We start from the raw sequence: 13065 nt of genomic DNA, 5'->3' as shown, positions 1-13065 counted from the left end.
CTGAAGCTATTTTGACAATATTTGTTCAGAAGAGAGATAGTGCCATTGCCTTCACCTTATTCTGAAAGAGTGTGCCCTGCTGTAGGTCACCCAGCAGGTGTCTGTGGCTAAACAGGGATTTGATTCCTATTCTCCCAGAATCCTAATCTATATATTAGACAAACAGAACTCTTTGGAACTCCTAATTAGCTATATTTTCTTGCACTCATCACTGTTTTAGTTGAAAATATCACAATGCTCAGCCAACAAATATTAATCCAAATATACACACACATTAGTCTGACATCTCTTATTCTGTGTTGTTCTGATTTTGGGCTATAAGCATGGCATAGGATCCTATCAAGCTTCAAGGAAAATGCAAGTGTTGCACTACAAACCTCACAACTATTAGTGTTGTTTTTAATTGGTGTATTGTTACTACAGTAATTTCATGTTTTTAAAGTGTTTTTTACCAGCTGTACATTTTCCATCAGGGCTAGCCTGAAGAAGAGTCCTCCCTCCAGTCCATCTGCCTTGGTCCAGGCCTCAGAGGGAGAGAAGAATGCTGGACCTGATCCCCTCCCCCTCACCATTCCCTTCTCCTTTTGTTTCCTGTCTTTTAGATTGTAAGCCTGAGGGCAGGGAACCATCTATTATCCCCTCTGTTGTAAGCAGCCCAGATTCCGTGATTGGGCGGCATATAAATAAATCCTATTATTATTATTATTATTATTATTACATTGACTTCGAAGTTGTGGTAGGCTGACAAGCAATAAAGAAATGCATTGGATATGTGTGTGTGTGTGTGTGCGCGCGCGCTCACCACTAATATTTTAATGTTGCTACTAGTAATGCTCTTTATGAAAAGAATTTTATGGCCATCATCTTTTAGAAGTTCATATATTTCTAGAAATATGAATCAGCCTCATACCAACACATGTGGAAAACATATGTGGAAAATTAATATAATTTTCTCAATTAGGTTAGAATGAGGGTTTTTAAAAATGACAAGCAGAAAGATGGGGAAGGTGGGGGAGGCTGCATCTCCAGAAAGGCTGTGGGAAGTGTGTATTATGGTCCACATTCAGCCAGATAACCATTTTTGTGGCCCCATGAAGCATTCCCCCCCCCTTTTTAAATTGCAGACATAAACCCCATATACATTATGCTATGTTTTGGACCCTTCTCCAACATGTTTTAGGGCCAGAATGCATCTCTATTTAACCAGGAAGGGAACCAAATACTGACTTCCAGTTCACGTCTTAGGCAAATAAAGGACTCCCCTGGGCTGAAGAGTATGGAATCAGGGAGGGGAAATAACAAAATTACACACATGTATGAGAGGGTTATGGAAGGTGTTTTTGAGTAGCATTTTATCACTTTAGAAGGGGTGTAGTAAGAGCAGATGCAACCCTCTCAAGGTCTTGCAAGCGGATAAATGAAGTTTCCCAATCCCTGGCAGTTGTGACATTGTTGTGCCTTCAAGTCATTTTTGATTTATGGCGCCCCTAAGGCAAACCTATCATGGGTTTTTCCTGGCAAGATTTGTTCAGAGAATATCTGACATTGTCTTCCCCTGAGGCTGAGAACATGTGACTTGCCTGAGGTTACCCAGTGGATTTAATGGCCGAGATAGTGATCAAACCTTGGTCTCCAGAGTTGCAATCCAACACTCAAACCACTGACTAGTTTAATTATTATAGCTTCCAAACCATCAACGTAACTGTCGCCTAGGAGGCTAAGAAATCAAATTCCCCCTTCTTCACACAGAAAATACAAATCACCAATTCCACGAAATGAAATACTTCTTATGATTCCAGGCTGCAGTCTGGCAATACAGAAGAGTTCTGAAGCCTGAAAAAGTTAACGGATACTGCATGGGGCACTCCTATAGCAGTATGAAAAAGTCTCATTCAGTGGCTGCTTCAGTTCTTTGAACGCAATCTGCCACAAAGCTGTGTCTGGCATTCACACACTACTGCACAAGCAATAGGAATGGACATGCAATGTTTGTAGGCTTCCCTACAAAGCAGGCAGAGACAAAGGGAAGGGGCAAACAAAGGGCTCTACCAACAATACAATACAGGGACTGTTTGTATCAAGAGTAAATAAATCCTGTCACTAGGAGACAATAACCCTCCCCCTCTGGCAGTCATGGCCCGCTGGGCAAGAGCAAGTGCATCTTCTCAGACTGTGTGCAATGCACAGAAGCTGAATGGGGTGTTTTCAAGCACCAAGCATGACAGACTATTTTGTTCTCACCTGAGCCAGCAGGCTTTGGAGAAAGAAGCAGGAACAAGTGAATCACAGCTTCTTTCACTAGTTCTTCTCTCCTTAGTACTGAGTTGTCAGTTTGTTTGGGGACTCTATTGTTGAACCTCAAACAATCTCATGATTTCCCTTGCTTCACTTGCTTTGAAATTCCTCACTTGCCTACCAGTTTCATTGCCCAGTTGGTGGAAGAGGCAACAAGGGGATCAACTATTTTGGATCTGGTCATAACCAACTTGATTAATGGGGTGCAAGTGGTGGGATCCTTAGGTGGGAGTGACCATGTTCTCCTGGAATTTATTATACAGTGGCAAGGAAAAGACAAGCATAGTCAGACACACATTCCAGACTTTGTGAAAGCTGATTTCAGTAAATTTAGGGAAATACTGGCGATGATCCAGTGGTGTCACTAGGAGTGGTGTTACCCTGCCCATTGACCTCCTCCCATACCATACCATACAGAATCCTTAGTAATTTTTTTTCATACTAATAGTTACTCCTAAATTGTGAAGCCCATATATCACTAAATCTAATGGAAATAGTTGTGACATAAACAACAATCATACCTTTAAATTACTATATCATATGCACAGCTGAAATGTATTTACATGTATTATTATTAATATTATTATATTATATCCTGCCTTTCTTCCAATAAAGGGACTCAAGGTGGTGAACCCCAAGTTTAAAACAATACAATGTATATTCGGCCCTCCACATTTGCGACTTTGACTTTTGTGGATTTGATTATTCACAGATTTTATTAATATGTTCTCTCTAGGAATATCTAGGCCCACCAGTGCAATTCTATAGTCAACTTTAACCAAAGGTCGCACTGAAGGACCTAGAGTTTCCTAGTGAGAACACTCCACTACGTAGCTCCTCCAGTGCAATTCTATGGTCAATGTCTGGCAGATTTGACCACAGAGTGGCACTGAAGGACCTAGAGATTTCCACAGAGATGCTCTCTCAGATAAAAATGTAATGTTTTTGTTATCTGTGGTTTTTCCACATTCACAAGGGTCTTGTGTCCCTAACCCCAGTGGACGTGGAGGAAAAAGTGTACAAAGTTGCATGTGGTTAAAGTGAAAAACTGATAATATGTGATTTTTAAAGAAAAAATTAAAATATTTATTTGAAAAAATCAATTTTAAATTTAATTTTTTTAAAAAAAATTAAAATTTGGGTTTTTTCCTTTCTCCTCCCACTGAACCTCACCCCACTCACACCATCTCTCCTGCAGAGGTCCCTAATACTAAAGGGATGCAGGCGAATGCCTCAGCCTGTTTCTGCCGAAAGGAAGATGTTTGGGGAGAAGTGGCCATGGAGGGCTTTGAAAGTCAATAACAAAAGCTTGTACCGGATGCGGTAGGGGAAGGGGAGCCAATGAAGGGAGGATAAAAGAGGAGAAACATGGTCAAAGTGGCAAGCGGATGTGACAATACGGACAGCTGAATGCTGGACAGAGATTATGGAGGTGTGAAAGAGGAAGCCCTGTCAGAAGAAGGTTACAATAATCTAGTCGCAAAACCACTAGGGCATGGACCTGTGTAAATTTACAGTGCTTCATAAATAAAGGTTAATAATAATAATAATAATAATAATGGACCAGAGTTTTGGCAGTAGAGGCTGAGAAGAATGGACGGATCTTGGTAATGTTGAGGAGAAAGAATCTACAGGCCTTGGTGGTGGCCTGGATCTGGGGAATAAATGACAGAAGAGTCAAAAATGAAGCCAAGACTGTAGACAATGTAGCTGTCAGGTGGAATTTGTAGTTGGCTGACTGACCAAACCCAAAGGGTGTTCACCAGTGGCACCTGGCTTGACAACAGTACATGTGAAACAGATCTGAGAGCCTTAGTAGACTATAAGCTAAACCTGAGTCAACAGTTTGATGCTGCAGCTGAAAAACCAATATGATTCTAGGCTGCATCAATAGAAATAGTGTCTAGACAAAGTGAAGTAACAGTGCCACAGTGTTTTGCTTTGGTCAGACATCACCTGGAATACTATGTCCAGGTCTGAGCACAATTCAAGGAGGATATTATGAAGTTAGAGCGTGTTCAGAGGAGGGAGACTAAAATAGTGAAAAGTCTGGAAACCATGCCCCATGAAGTGCAGCTTAGGGAACTGGATATGCTTAGTCTAGGGAAGAAAAGGTTAAGAGGTTATATGATATCCATGTTGAACTATTTAAAGGGATGCCATACTAAAGATGGAAGTGGTTTTTTTGTTGTTGTTTTTTGCTACTCCAGAGCCTAGGTCATGGGGAGCAATGGATGCAAGGAAGAAAAATTCCACCTCAACGTTAGGAGGAACTTCCTGACAGTAAGAGCTGTTCAACAGTGGAAAACAAGGCAGAAAGGAGCAGGACTGGATGGCTCTTGTGGTCTCTTCCAACTCCATGATTCTTTGTTTAATGCTCAATGTTCTCTAAGCACCTTAAAGCCAATTAAAGTTTTTTGTAAAAAAAAAGGTATCCTCACAACTAATTAAAGGTGCATATTCTATTATCCAGATGCATCTATAGGATATTTCAAAACTAGAAATAAAAACCAACAAGTCAGGCACTCCTACCTTTCACTGTGCACAAATTTCTTCCCTGTGATTTTGGCTTGAGGAAAACCAGTTGGTCATTTCATCCAAAATAGCAAAACATGATGACAATGTCACATTTGACATTAAGTCTTGAACCATCTCTGTGCATGATTCAGTATAAAACTGCTAGTACAAATAAATAAATAAGGTTTATTTATAATGCTCTTTTCACCAAGAGGCGGAATATACCACATATACTCAACTATAAGTTGACCTCATGTATAAGTCAAGGGGAAGTTTAGGTGTGAAAATTATGGATTTTGATATGACCTGTGGATAAAACTTCGAGGTATGTAACAGGATCTAAAGGATGGAGCAAGGAAAACAGTGCCAACAAATTTACAAGATTCTAGGAGGCATAACTGTTAGTGCTCACACTAAAAATTGGATGGATGAGAGAATAGAGGAAGGTCAGTGCTTCCAGGACAGATTTTACTTTTGCCTTTCACCAGGGGATAGTTCATTCTTTCATAACAGTTAAAGTGCAATACTTACATTGACCTGTAGATAAGTCGACTCAGGTTTTTGAGGGTCAATTTTTCTAGATTTATACATGAGTATATATAATAATCAAGAACACAACAATAAAACAAACACTATAATATACTAAAATATTACACTAATATACTAATTTACTATTGTGCCAAAGGACATGTGATTTGTTTTAGCAAAGTATGCACATGCCAATTTAATTTTTCCAACTATTTTTTGTTGTTATGTGCCTTCTAGTCATTTCCAACTTATGGCAAGCCTAAAGTGGACATATCATGGGGTTTTCTTGGCAAGATTTGTTCCTTCCTGTGAGGCTGAGAGCATGTGATGTGCCCAAAGTCATCCAGTGGGTTTCATGGCTGAGTGGGGAATTGAACCATGGTCTCCAAAGTCATCATCCAACACTCAAGCAACTACACCACAGCTTTAAAATAATTCTTTGGAATGTAAAAATCTTCCAGGTTAGCTTTAAAAGACTTGATAAACTACAACTACTATGTCTTCAGGGCTGAGCATTTTAAGTCACATACATTTATTGCGACTGGAAATAAAGTGGTCTTCTGAACTTTCTGCCACACACCAGCACCTGACAGAATTAGGGATATTTTACAATGGAAGATATTCAAAGTACTACACAACTAATTACAACTTTCTTTGGAAAAAACAAAAAATACCTACTTTTGGCTAGTAGTGCTGAAGGATATTTTGTTCCAGAAATAACCTCAAATCACAGATGAACACTTTTAGCTGTACAAAGGGAACTAAGGGAATTTCAGAGATGCAAATGACAACCAGACTTCATTATGTCCTTGAAAAATGCTGAGCATATAATGCCGTAAGGACAGGGCAATTCACAACCAGCGAGCTAGGCAAGTACAGCCATCTCTGGGTCTTTCTAGAGATTCAACAACAAAATGTCTTCACTATCAATGACAATGAAAAGGAGAAAGACAAGCATGCCGTTTTATGCTTTGTCATGCAGCCCTGTTAAAGATATGAATGCTGATGATCTTAGTCATGGTCCAGGGTCAGACAATGACCTTCTCGCAGGGCTCAGTGTTCTTGTTACTGTTATGTGCCTTCAAGTTGTTCCTCACTTATGATGACCCTAAAGCAGAGTTTCACAGGGTCTACCTGGCAAGATTTGCTTCAGTATTAACCCTAGCTAATACTTGTATAGAATGGGCACTTCGGGCGAAGATAGGAGAGGCTCCTGCCAGAAATTATGGAGTCACTGCCAATGCAGTAGGTGATACTGAGCTGTGTGGACTAATAAAGTGAGTTGCTTAAGGCACGATTCTACGTTCTTAATGTTGCACCAGAGTTGATTCTGACAAAAAATGTTAGAAGGAAGCAAAGCAAAAGGCAGCCTGCAAGTCTACTCACAATGTCTTTAATCAGGGTAAATGGACAATTAAGTGTGAGGAAGTGGTGTTAGAGTGTTCCTCTGGGACTTGGGAGATTCAGGTTCTAGACCCCACTAAGCAGGGAAACTTACTGGGCTAGTCATTCTCTTTGGCCTCCCTCCGCTTGTTGGAAGAAAGGCAAGATAGCAGGGTAACTAATAGACAGTAAAATAAAGAGATCTGACAGCATTATGCAAGTTCTCTCTGCCATAGGCACCGCGTCTGGCACTCTGTTAACTGTGCTTTTTCCAGACCAGGCTTGCCTTTGAAAGAAGGTAACAAAAGAAAGATGGTAGTTACAAGTGACAAGAGCTTCAAAATTCCCACAGCAAAGCTTACCTACTCAAGCACTCCAATGCCATCTTAGTATCACCACTTATAGAACATCTGTACTGTATTAATGTGACATTCAAAGTGGGAAACTAAAGATAACAGAAGGCCTTGTCTAGGGAGTTCATGTTAGAGGTGAGAGTTGAAACAAATTTCATTCCCTCCTAGTTGATACCTTGACATTTCAAAACTAAAGGGGGAAAGAACAGGGTGGGTGATGAATTACCTTGAGTGACTTAAACACTAACACACTCATGGCACTGGCTTTTCCTAAGGCCCTACTTACCATCTCGGAATCATAGAGACCACTAAGAGCCTTCCAAGCAGGAATATACTAAAGCTCTCCAAAAGATATCTATCCAATCTCTGTTTAAAGACCTCCAAAAATGGAAAGACCACCACCACCCTGAGGCCACTGTCAAATAGGTATTACAGTAAAATATTTCTTCAAAATATTTTTGTAATTTGAATCCATTTGTTCATATTCTAATCTCTGGAGTAGCAGAAAGCATGCTTGCTCCATCTTGGACATGACATCCTTTCAGGTATTTAAAGATGGCTGTCATGCCACCTCTCAGTCTTCTCTTCTCCAAGGTAAGGATACCCAGCTTTCTAAGTCATTACTCATAAGGCTTGGTTATCAAAACTTTCAGTATCTTGGCTGGTATTCTGTGGACACCTTCCATCTGAACATTATCTTTCTTGAGCTGTGATGCCCAGAAAAGGACAGAGGCCTGTTACAGACTGCCAAAATAAAGCTGCTTGGGGTCTCTTTGGAGTTATGCTATTTAAATGATGCATGGGTCCTAAGAGTCCGGAGGTCACACCAAAGCCACACTCCATTCCTAAGCACTGGAGTGCAGCTTTGGTGCAGCTTCTGGATTCTTAGGATGCATGCTTCATTTAAACAGCATACATCCAAAGAGACCAGAAGCAGCTTTATTTTGGCAGTCTGTAACAGGCCAGAGTATTCCAGCTTAAGTCTGACCAAAGCAGAATAGAGTGGCAATACTATTTCCCTCGATATGGACACTATGCTCCTGTTGATTCAGTCCACAATTCCATTGGCTTTTTTGGCACGCATTCATGTCAAGTAAGACCCTCACATCCTGTATAACAAATAAATGAGTCTGTGAGCATATCAACTCTCACTTGGAGGCCAACATGACTCAAATGCAGCTATCATACTTTGGTCACATCATAAGACAACACAAATCACTGGCAAAGATGGTAAGAATTGGCAAATTGAAAGCTGCAGGAAAAGAAAATTACATTACAGATAGGATGATTATTAATTCAAAGAAGGTAGGTGCCTGACCTGGCATGACCTAAATGGGGCTGTTGTTGATGGGTCCCTTGGACTCCAACTCCTAAGAATCACTGGAATTCAAACCAACATCAATCAATCATCTCATCCCCATCTTCATAAGAGACTCTTTAACCAAGTCTCAGTTGTTTGCTATTTTTCTCTGTGAGTTTTCAGTTAGGCATGTCCTTTCCTTTTGCCTTGGTCTCACATGGATGAAATGCATAGGAACTGGGAGGCCCTGAGGTGAACAACAGCAGCAATAGCAGCTTCATTTATACACCACTTCATACCACCTAAGCAGTCTCTAAGTGGTTTACAACTGTAAGCTAATTGTCCCCAACAAGCTGGGGACTCATTTTAGCGATTTCGCAAGGATGCAAGCCTGAGTAGAGCTTGAGCCCTTTTGCTGGTACTGAACTCACAACCTTATGGTTTGTGAGTGAGTGACTGCAGGACAAGCATTTAACCATTGCACCACAAACAGGAGCCCTCCTCAGGCAATGGTGTTTATCAGACGAGCTCTTAAAGAGGTACTATTCCAGTGTGACTCCTCTAGCTGCCTCCTGTTGCATGCTGGGATTGGCAGTTTTAAGGAGGGGTATTTAGAATTCTCAGGCAGAGAAGTTCAGCTCCTTAAAACTGCCAATCCCAGCATGCAACAGGAGGCTGCTAGAGGAGTCACACTGGAATAGTACCTCTTTAAGAGCATAGTGTGATAAACATCAATGCTTCTCCCTCACTGCAGATGCCTATTCCTGGCCCAAGGATGCCAGCCCCCCCCCCCCCGCCCCATATCACACATAGACATGGCACCCATGTACAAGACCTAAGCCGGGAGAGAGAGAACACAGCCTGAATGCATCCTTGCCACTGAGAGAGAATAAGGCACAATACACTCCAATTGATCTTATAAAACAGAAACAGAAAGAATTATGCAGCCCTATTTGAAGGGAGTGGGCTGAGGCTTACATATTGGAAAAGGAGAGATCCACAGCCTGCACTTACAACCTGAACAAAACCTGTAGCAACAAGGCAGGGTGAGTGGGGGAGATGAAGAAAGGAAAACAACAAGAAGAAAGCACCGCTGAACATGTGCAGAATGTCTTCCCCCCCATCACAAATCTGGAGGGCAGCAGCACCAGGGGCACCCCACAGCCTTGGCCTCTTTCATCCTCCTCTAAATGATGCCCACCCAAAGGCAGAGAAGGTGGGTTGGTCTCACGCTGGAAGACATAACCTGACCAGCAGCAGCCAGGGGGACCACCGCAAAGGAGGACAAGGCACTGCAAAATGGAGGACACCACCAAGTAAATGCTGAAACCACTCCTGGAAATGCAAACCTGTGCTCCTTAGTCATGCTCCAAAAAGGAGGGTGTTTGGGCACTCCTGGGGAAGGAGGAGGGCCTCTGGTCCCCCTGCACTCCATGGGCTCCTTAGTCATGCTCCACATGGAGGACATTTTGGAATCCCTCCTGGAGGAGGAGGAGAAGGATGGCATGGAGGACACATCCTGGAAAAGGAGGACGCCTGGTCTCCCTATGCGGAGGCAACTGGAAATGGAGGACACATCCTGGAACAGGAGGACGCCTGGTCTCCCTATGCGGAGGCAACTGGAAATGGAGGACACGTCCTGGAAAAGGAGGACGCCTGGTCTCCCTTATGCGGAGGCAACTGGAAATGGAGGACACGTCCTGGAAAAGGAGGACGCCTGGTCTCCCTATGCGGAGGCAACTGGAAATGGAGGACACGTCCGGAAAGGAGGACGCCTGTCTCCTATCGGGAGGCAACTGCAAATGAGGACACGTCCTGGGAAAGAGGACGCCACGCCTGTCCTCCCTAGGCGAGGCACGTGAAGAGGACACGTCCTGGGAAAGGAGGACGCCTGGTGTTTCCTCACTATTGCCGGAGGCAACTGGAAATGGAGGACACGTCCTGGAAAAGGAGGACGCCTGGTCTCCCGATGCGGAGGCAACTGGAAATGGAGGACACGTCCTGGGAAAGGAGGACGCCTGGTCATTCTGTGTTCCTTGGTGATGCTCTGTCTAAACGGAGGACATTTTGGGAAGCCGGTCCTGGCAAAGGAAGACGGGGAGGACCCTTCCCCCCGTTGACCCTGGCACTGCGGAGACCTCCCTTCCCTTCCCTTCCCAATCCTCCAACCCTGCCCTCGCAGAGACCCCCATCTCACCAGGAGGAGGCTGGGGAGGAGGCGGAAGGCGGCAGAGGCGGAGGCGTCGTCGTGTCCCCCGGGGGAGGCTCCCATGGCCGGGGCTGTCGGGGCCTGGGCGGGGTCTGTCCGCCCGGCTGGCTGGCTCTCTCCGAGGCCGAAGAGGAGGAGGAGGAGGAGGGGGCCGGGAGGGCACGCCTTGCCCACCGCCACAAGGGCCGGCCATCTAGCAGGAGCCCCGCTGCCCCATGGCCGGGACCGGGAAAGGAGGAAGGGGCTTAGCAGGAGGGCTCCGCCTTGGGGCCAGGGGCCTCCGGCCGCGGGGGCATCCGGGGCCAGCCGTCCAACTCCGGGCGGCGGGGCAGGAGGGAGGGCGCCCGGCTCCCCATAGCGAGACACCGGCGGCGGAGGGAGGTTCGGCTTCCTCCTCCTCCGTCTGCGTCCGGCCGGCGTCGGAGAGAGAGAGAGAGAGCCCGAGGATCAGGAGGAGGAGCGGCTGCGCCGGCGGCTGGGCGGGGCTTCCTTTTGTTACGTTACGTCTCTTCAGGGCGCCCCGCCCACAGCGGGCCTTTAAGAGGTTTTGGACTTCATCTCCCAGAAGCCTAGGCCCTGTCGACCAATAGTATGGGACTCTGGGAGATGGAGTCCAAAAGCCCTCAAAGTGGTCTGGGGACCGCTGAGTCTATGGCCCTTTAAGAGATTGTGGACTCCAGCTCCCAGAAGCCTCAGCCATGATGGCCAATAGTCTGGCTCTCTGGGAGCGGGAGTCCAGAATCCCTTAAAGGGCCCAGTTAGGGAACCACTGGCTCAAGAGGACCAGGGGCGGGGCTTGTGAAAGCGCCGCCAACTGCTGCTGGCCCTCCAAGCCCTGGGCCCAATAGGACCAGCTCTCCTCTCTCCCTACGCAAGACTCAGGCCACCTCAAGGCAGCCTCCCGCCTCCTTTGCGGCGTTGGCTGTGGCGGATTTGATTCATAGGCATCTGGAGGCTGAGCCCCGGGCCCTTCAGATCCTTAGGGAAAAAGCCTCTCTTTAGGTGGAATTCAAAGATGTTTATCACATTATGCTCTTATAGTGCTACTATTCCACTTTGACTCCTCTAGCTGCCTCCTGTTGCATTGTGGGATTTGCAGTTTTAAGGAGGAGTATTTAGAATTCTCAGGCAGAGAAGTTATCTGCCAATCCCAGAATGCAACAGGAGGCAGCTAGAGCAGTCAAAGTGGAATACTGTAGTAGCACTATAAGAGTATAGTGTGATAAACACCAATGACACAGCCCTGTCAGTCTGTGGAATCAGTTTGTAGAGAGACCTTGCAGCCCCTTTGAGACTCACTGGGAGGAAGAAGGGGGCAACATTCCTCAGATGCATATTATTATTATTATTATTATTATTATTATTCAAAGTCTGTAGGATCAGCATGTATAGAGCTCTTGTCGCACCTTTGAGACTAACCAAAAGGAAGGTTGGCAGTAGGAGCTTTCCTAGGCGTCAGTCTACTTCCTCAGATGCAAGTACCTCTCTGAGGTAGTCTTTGTAGATCCCTCTGCCTGAGTCTATGGCAGAATCCCTGCCACAGATCCATGGGGCCAGGAGCTACAAATACCTTAAAGAAGTGCTTCCTCTAGGAATCTCTTATGGTCCGAAGCACACTGCAGAATAAATAATCCAGTTTGAGGCCGCTTTAGCTGCCCTGCCTCAGTGCTAGGGAATTCTGGGAAGTGTGCCTTTGTGAGGCGTTCAGCCTTCTCTGTCAGAGAGAGCTCTGGTGCCACAATAGATTGCAATTCCCAGGATTCCCATGCTGTCTTGTTTGCTAGCAAGAGACTGCATGCAACAACACCAGCAGAAATACGTGGCAGTGGAAGCAGAAGTGTATATATCCACATCCTTGAGGGATAGCTTTAAAAAATGAACCCACAATAGTTACTTATGTGTGGCTGCAATTTATTCATATAAATAGCCTTCCTGGGCACTGTTTCTATTAGCAGCAACATCTCAGTGGCATTGCATGCGGCCACCGAATTCAGATAGAAGCTAAGTGGTGCGGGAAAGGTGAAGACACTTAAGCATCTAAGCGGATGTGCAAAAATCAACAGCAGTTTGCATAGTACACTTCTGTGTAGACTAGTCCTGGGACAGCTGAGGGGTGAATATGCTGTTGATGTCCTTTCTTTATGACATGGCATTTGTAATATGCTGGTCCTCTAACAAGTATTAATGGGAATTTACAACATTTCATCTTAACTGGAGCACAGTGAAGCAAGTTATGCTGACAGAAATTGGCCTCCATGACCTTCAGGATTTGAACTCAGAGGTCTCTCCACATTATCCAGTGCCATACACAAATTCTTCTAAGGTGGAATGTGTTTTGCCTCTTTATCACTTTTACCTATAGCAAGGAGTGCAATTACCCTCACCATCTGTAAACACTGAAGGTTTGCTTTGCTTTGTAGCTTTATCTGCCATATCTTCTAAATATAAATAATGACGGTGTTGATATTTACAGCAGCAGC

General features: G+C 44.7%; 1 protein-coding gene across 1 annotated transcript in view; it reads right to left on the bottom strand.

The window, feature by feature from the left end:
• TNFRSF21 (TNF receptor superfamily member 21) overlaps window positions 1-10987 on the bottom strand; it is a 41459-nt gene extending 30472 nt beyond the window's left edge. The window contains exon 1 of the mRNA XM_042445792.1: window positions 10574-10987. Within this exon, the coding sequence (XP_042301726.1) occupies window positions 10574-10648 (75 nt within the window). The 5' untranslated portion in view covers window positions 10649-10987. The remainder of the gene's footprint in view (window positions 1-10573) is intronic.
• Window positions 10988-13065: the final 2078 nt, after the last annotated feature.

The sequence above is a fragment of the Sceloporus undulatus genome, chromosome 1, assembly GCF_019175285.1.
Source record: "Sceloporus undulatus isolate JIND9_A2432 ecotype Alabama chromosome 1, SceUnd_v1.1, whole genome shotgun sequence".
NCBI lineage: Eukaryota > Metazoa > Chordata > Lepidosauria > Squamata > Phrynosomatidae > Sceloporus > Sceloporus undulatus.
Note: the sequence above shows the minus strand (reverse complement) of the source record. Positions and strands in the feature narration are given on the sequence as shown.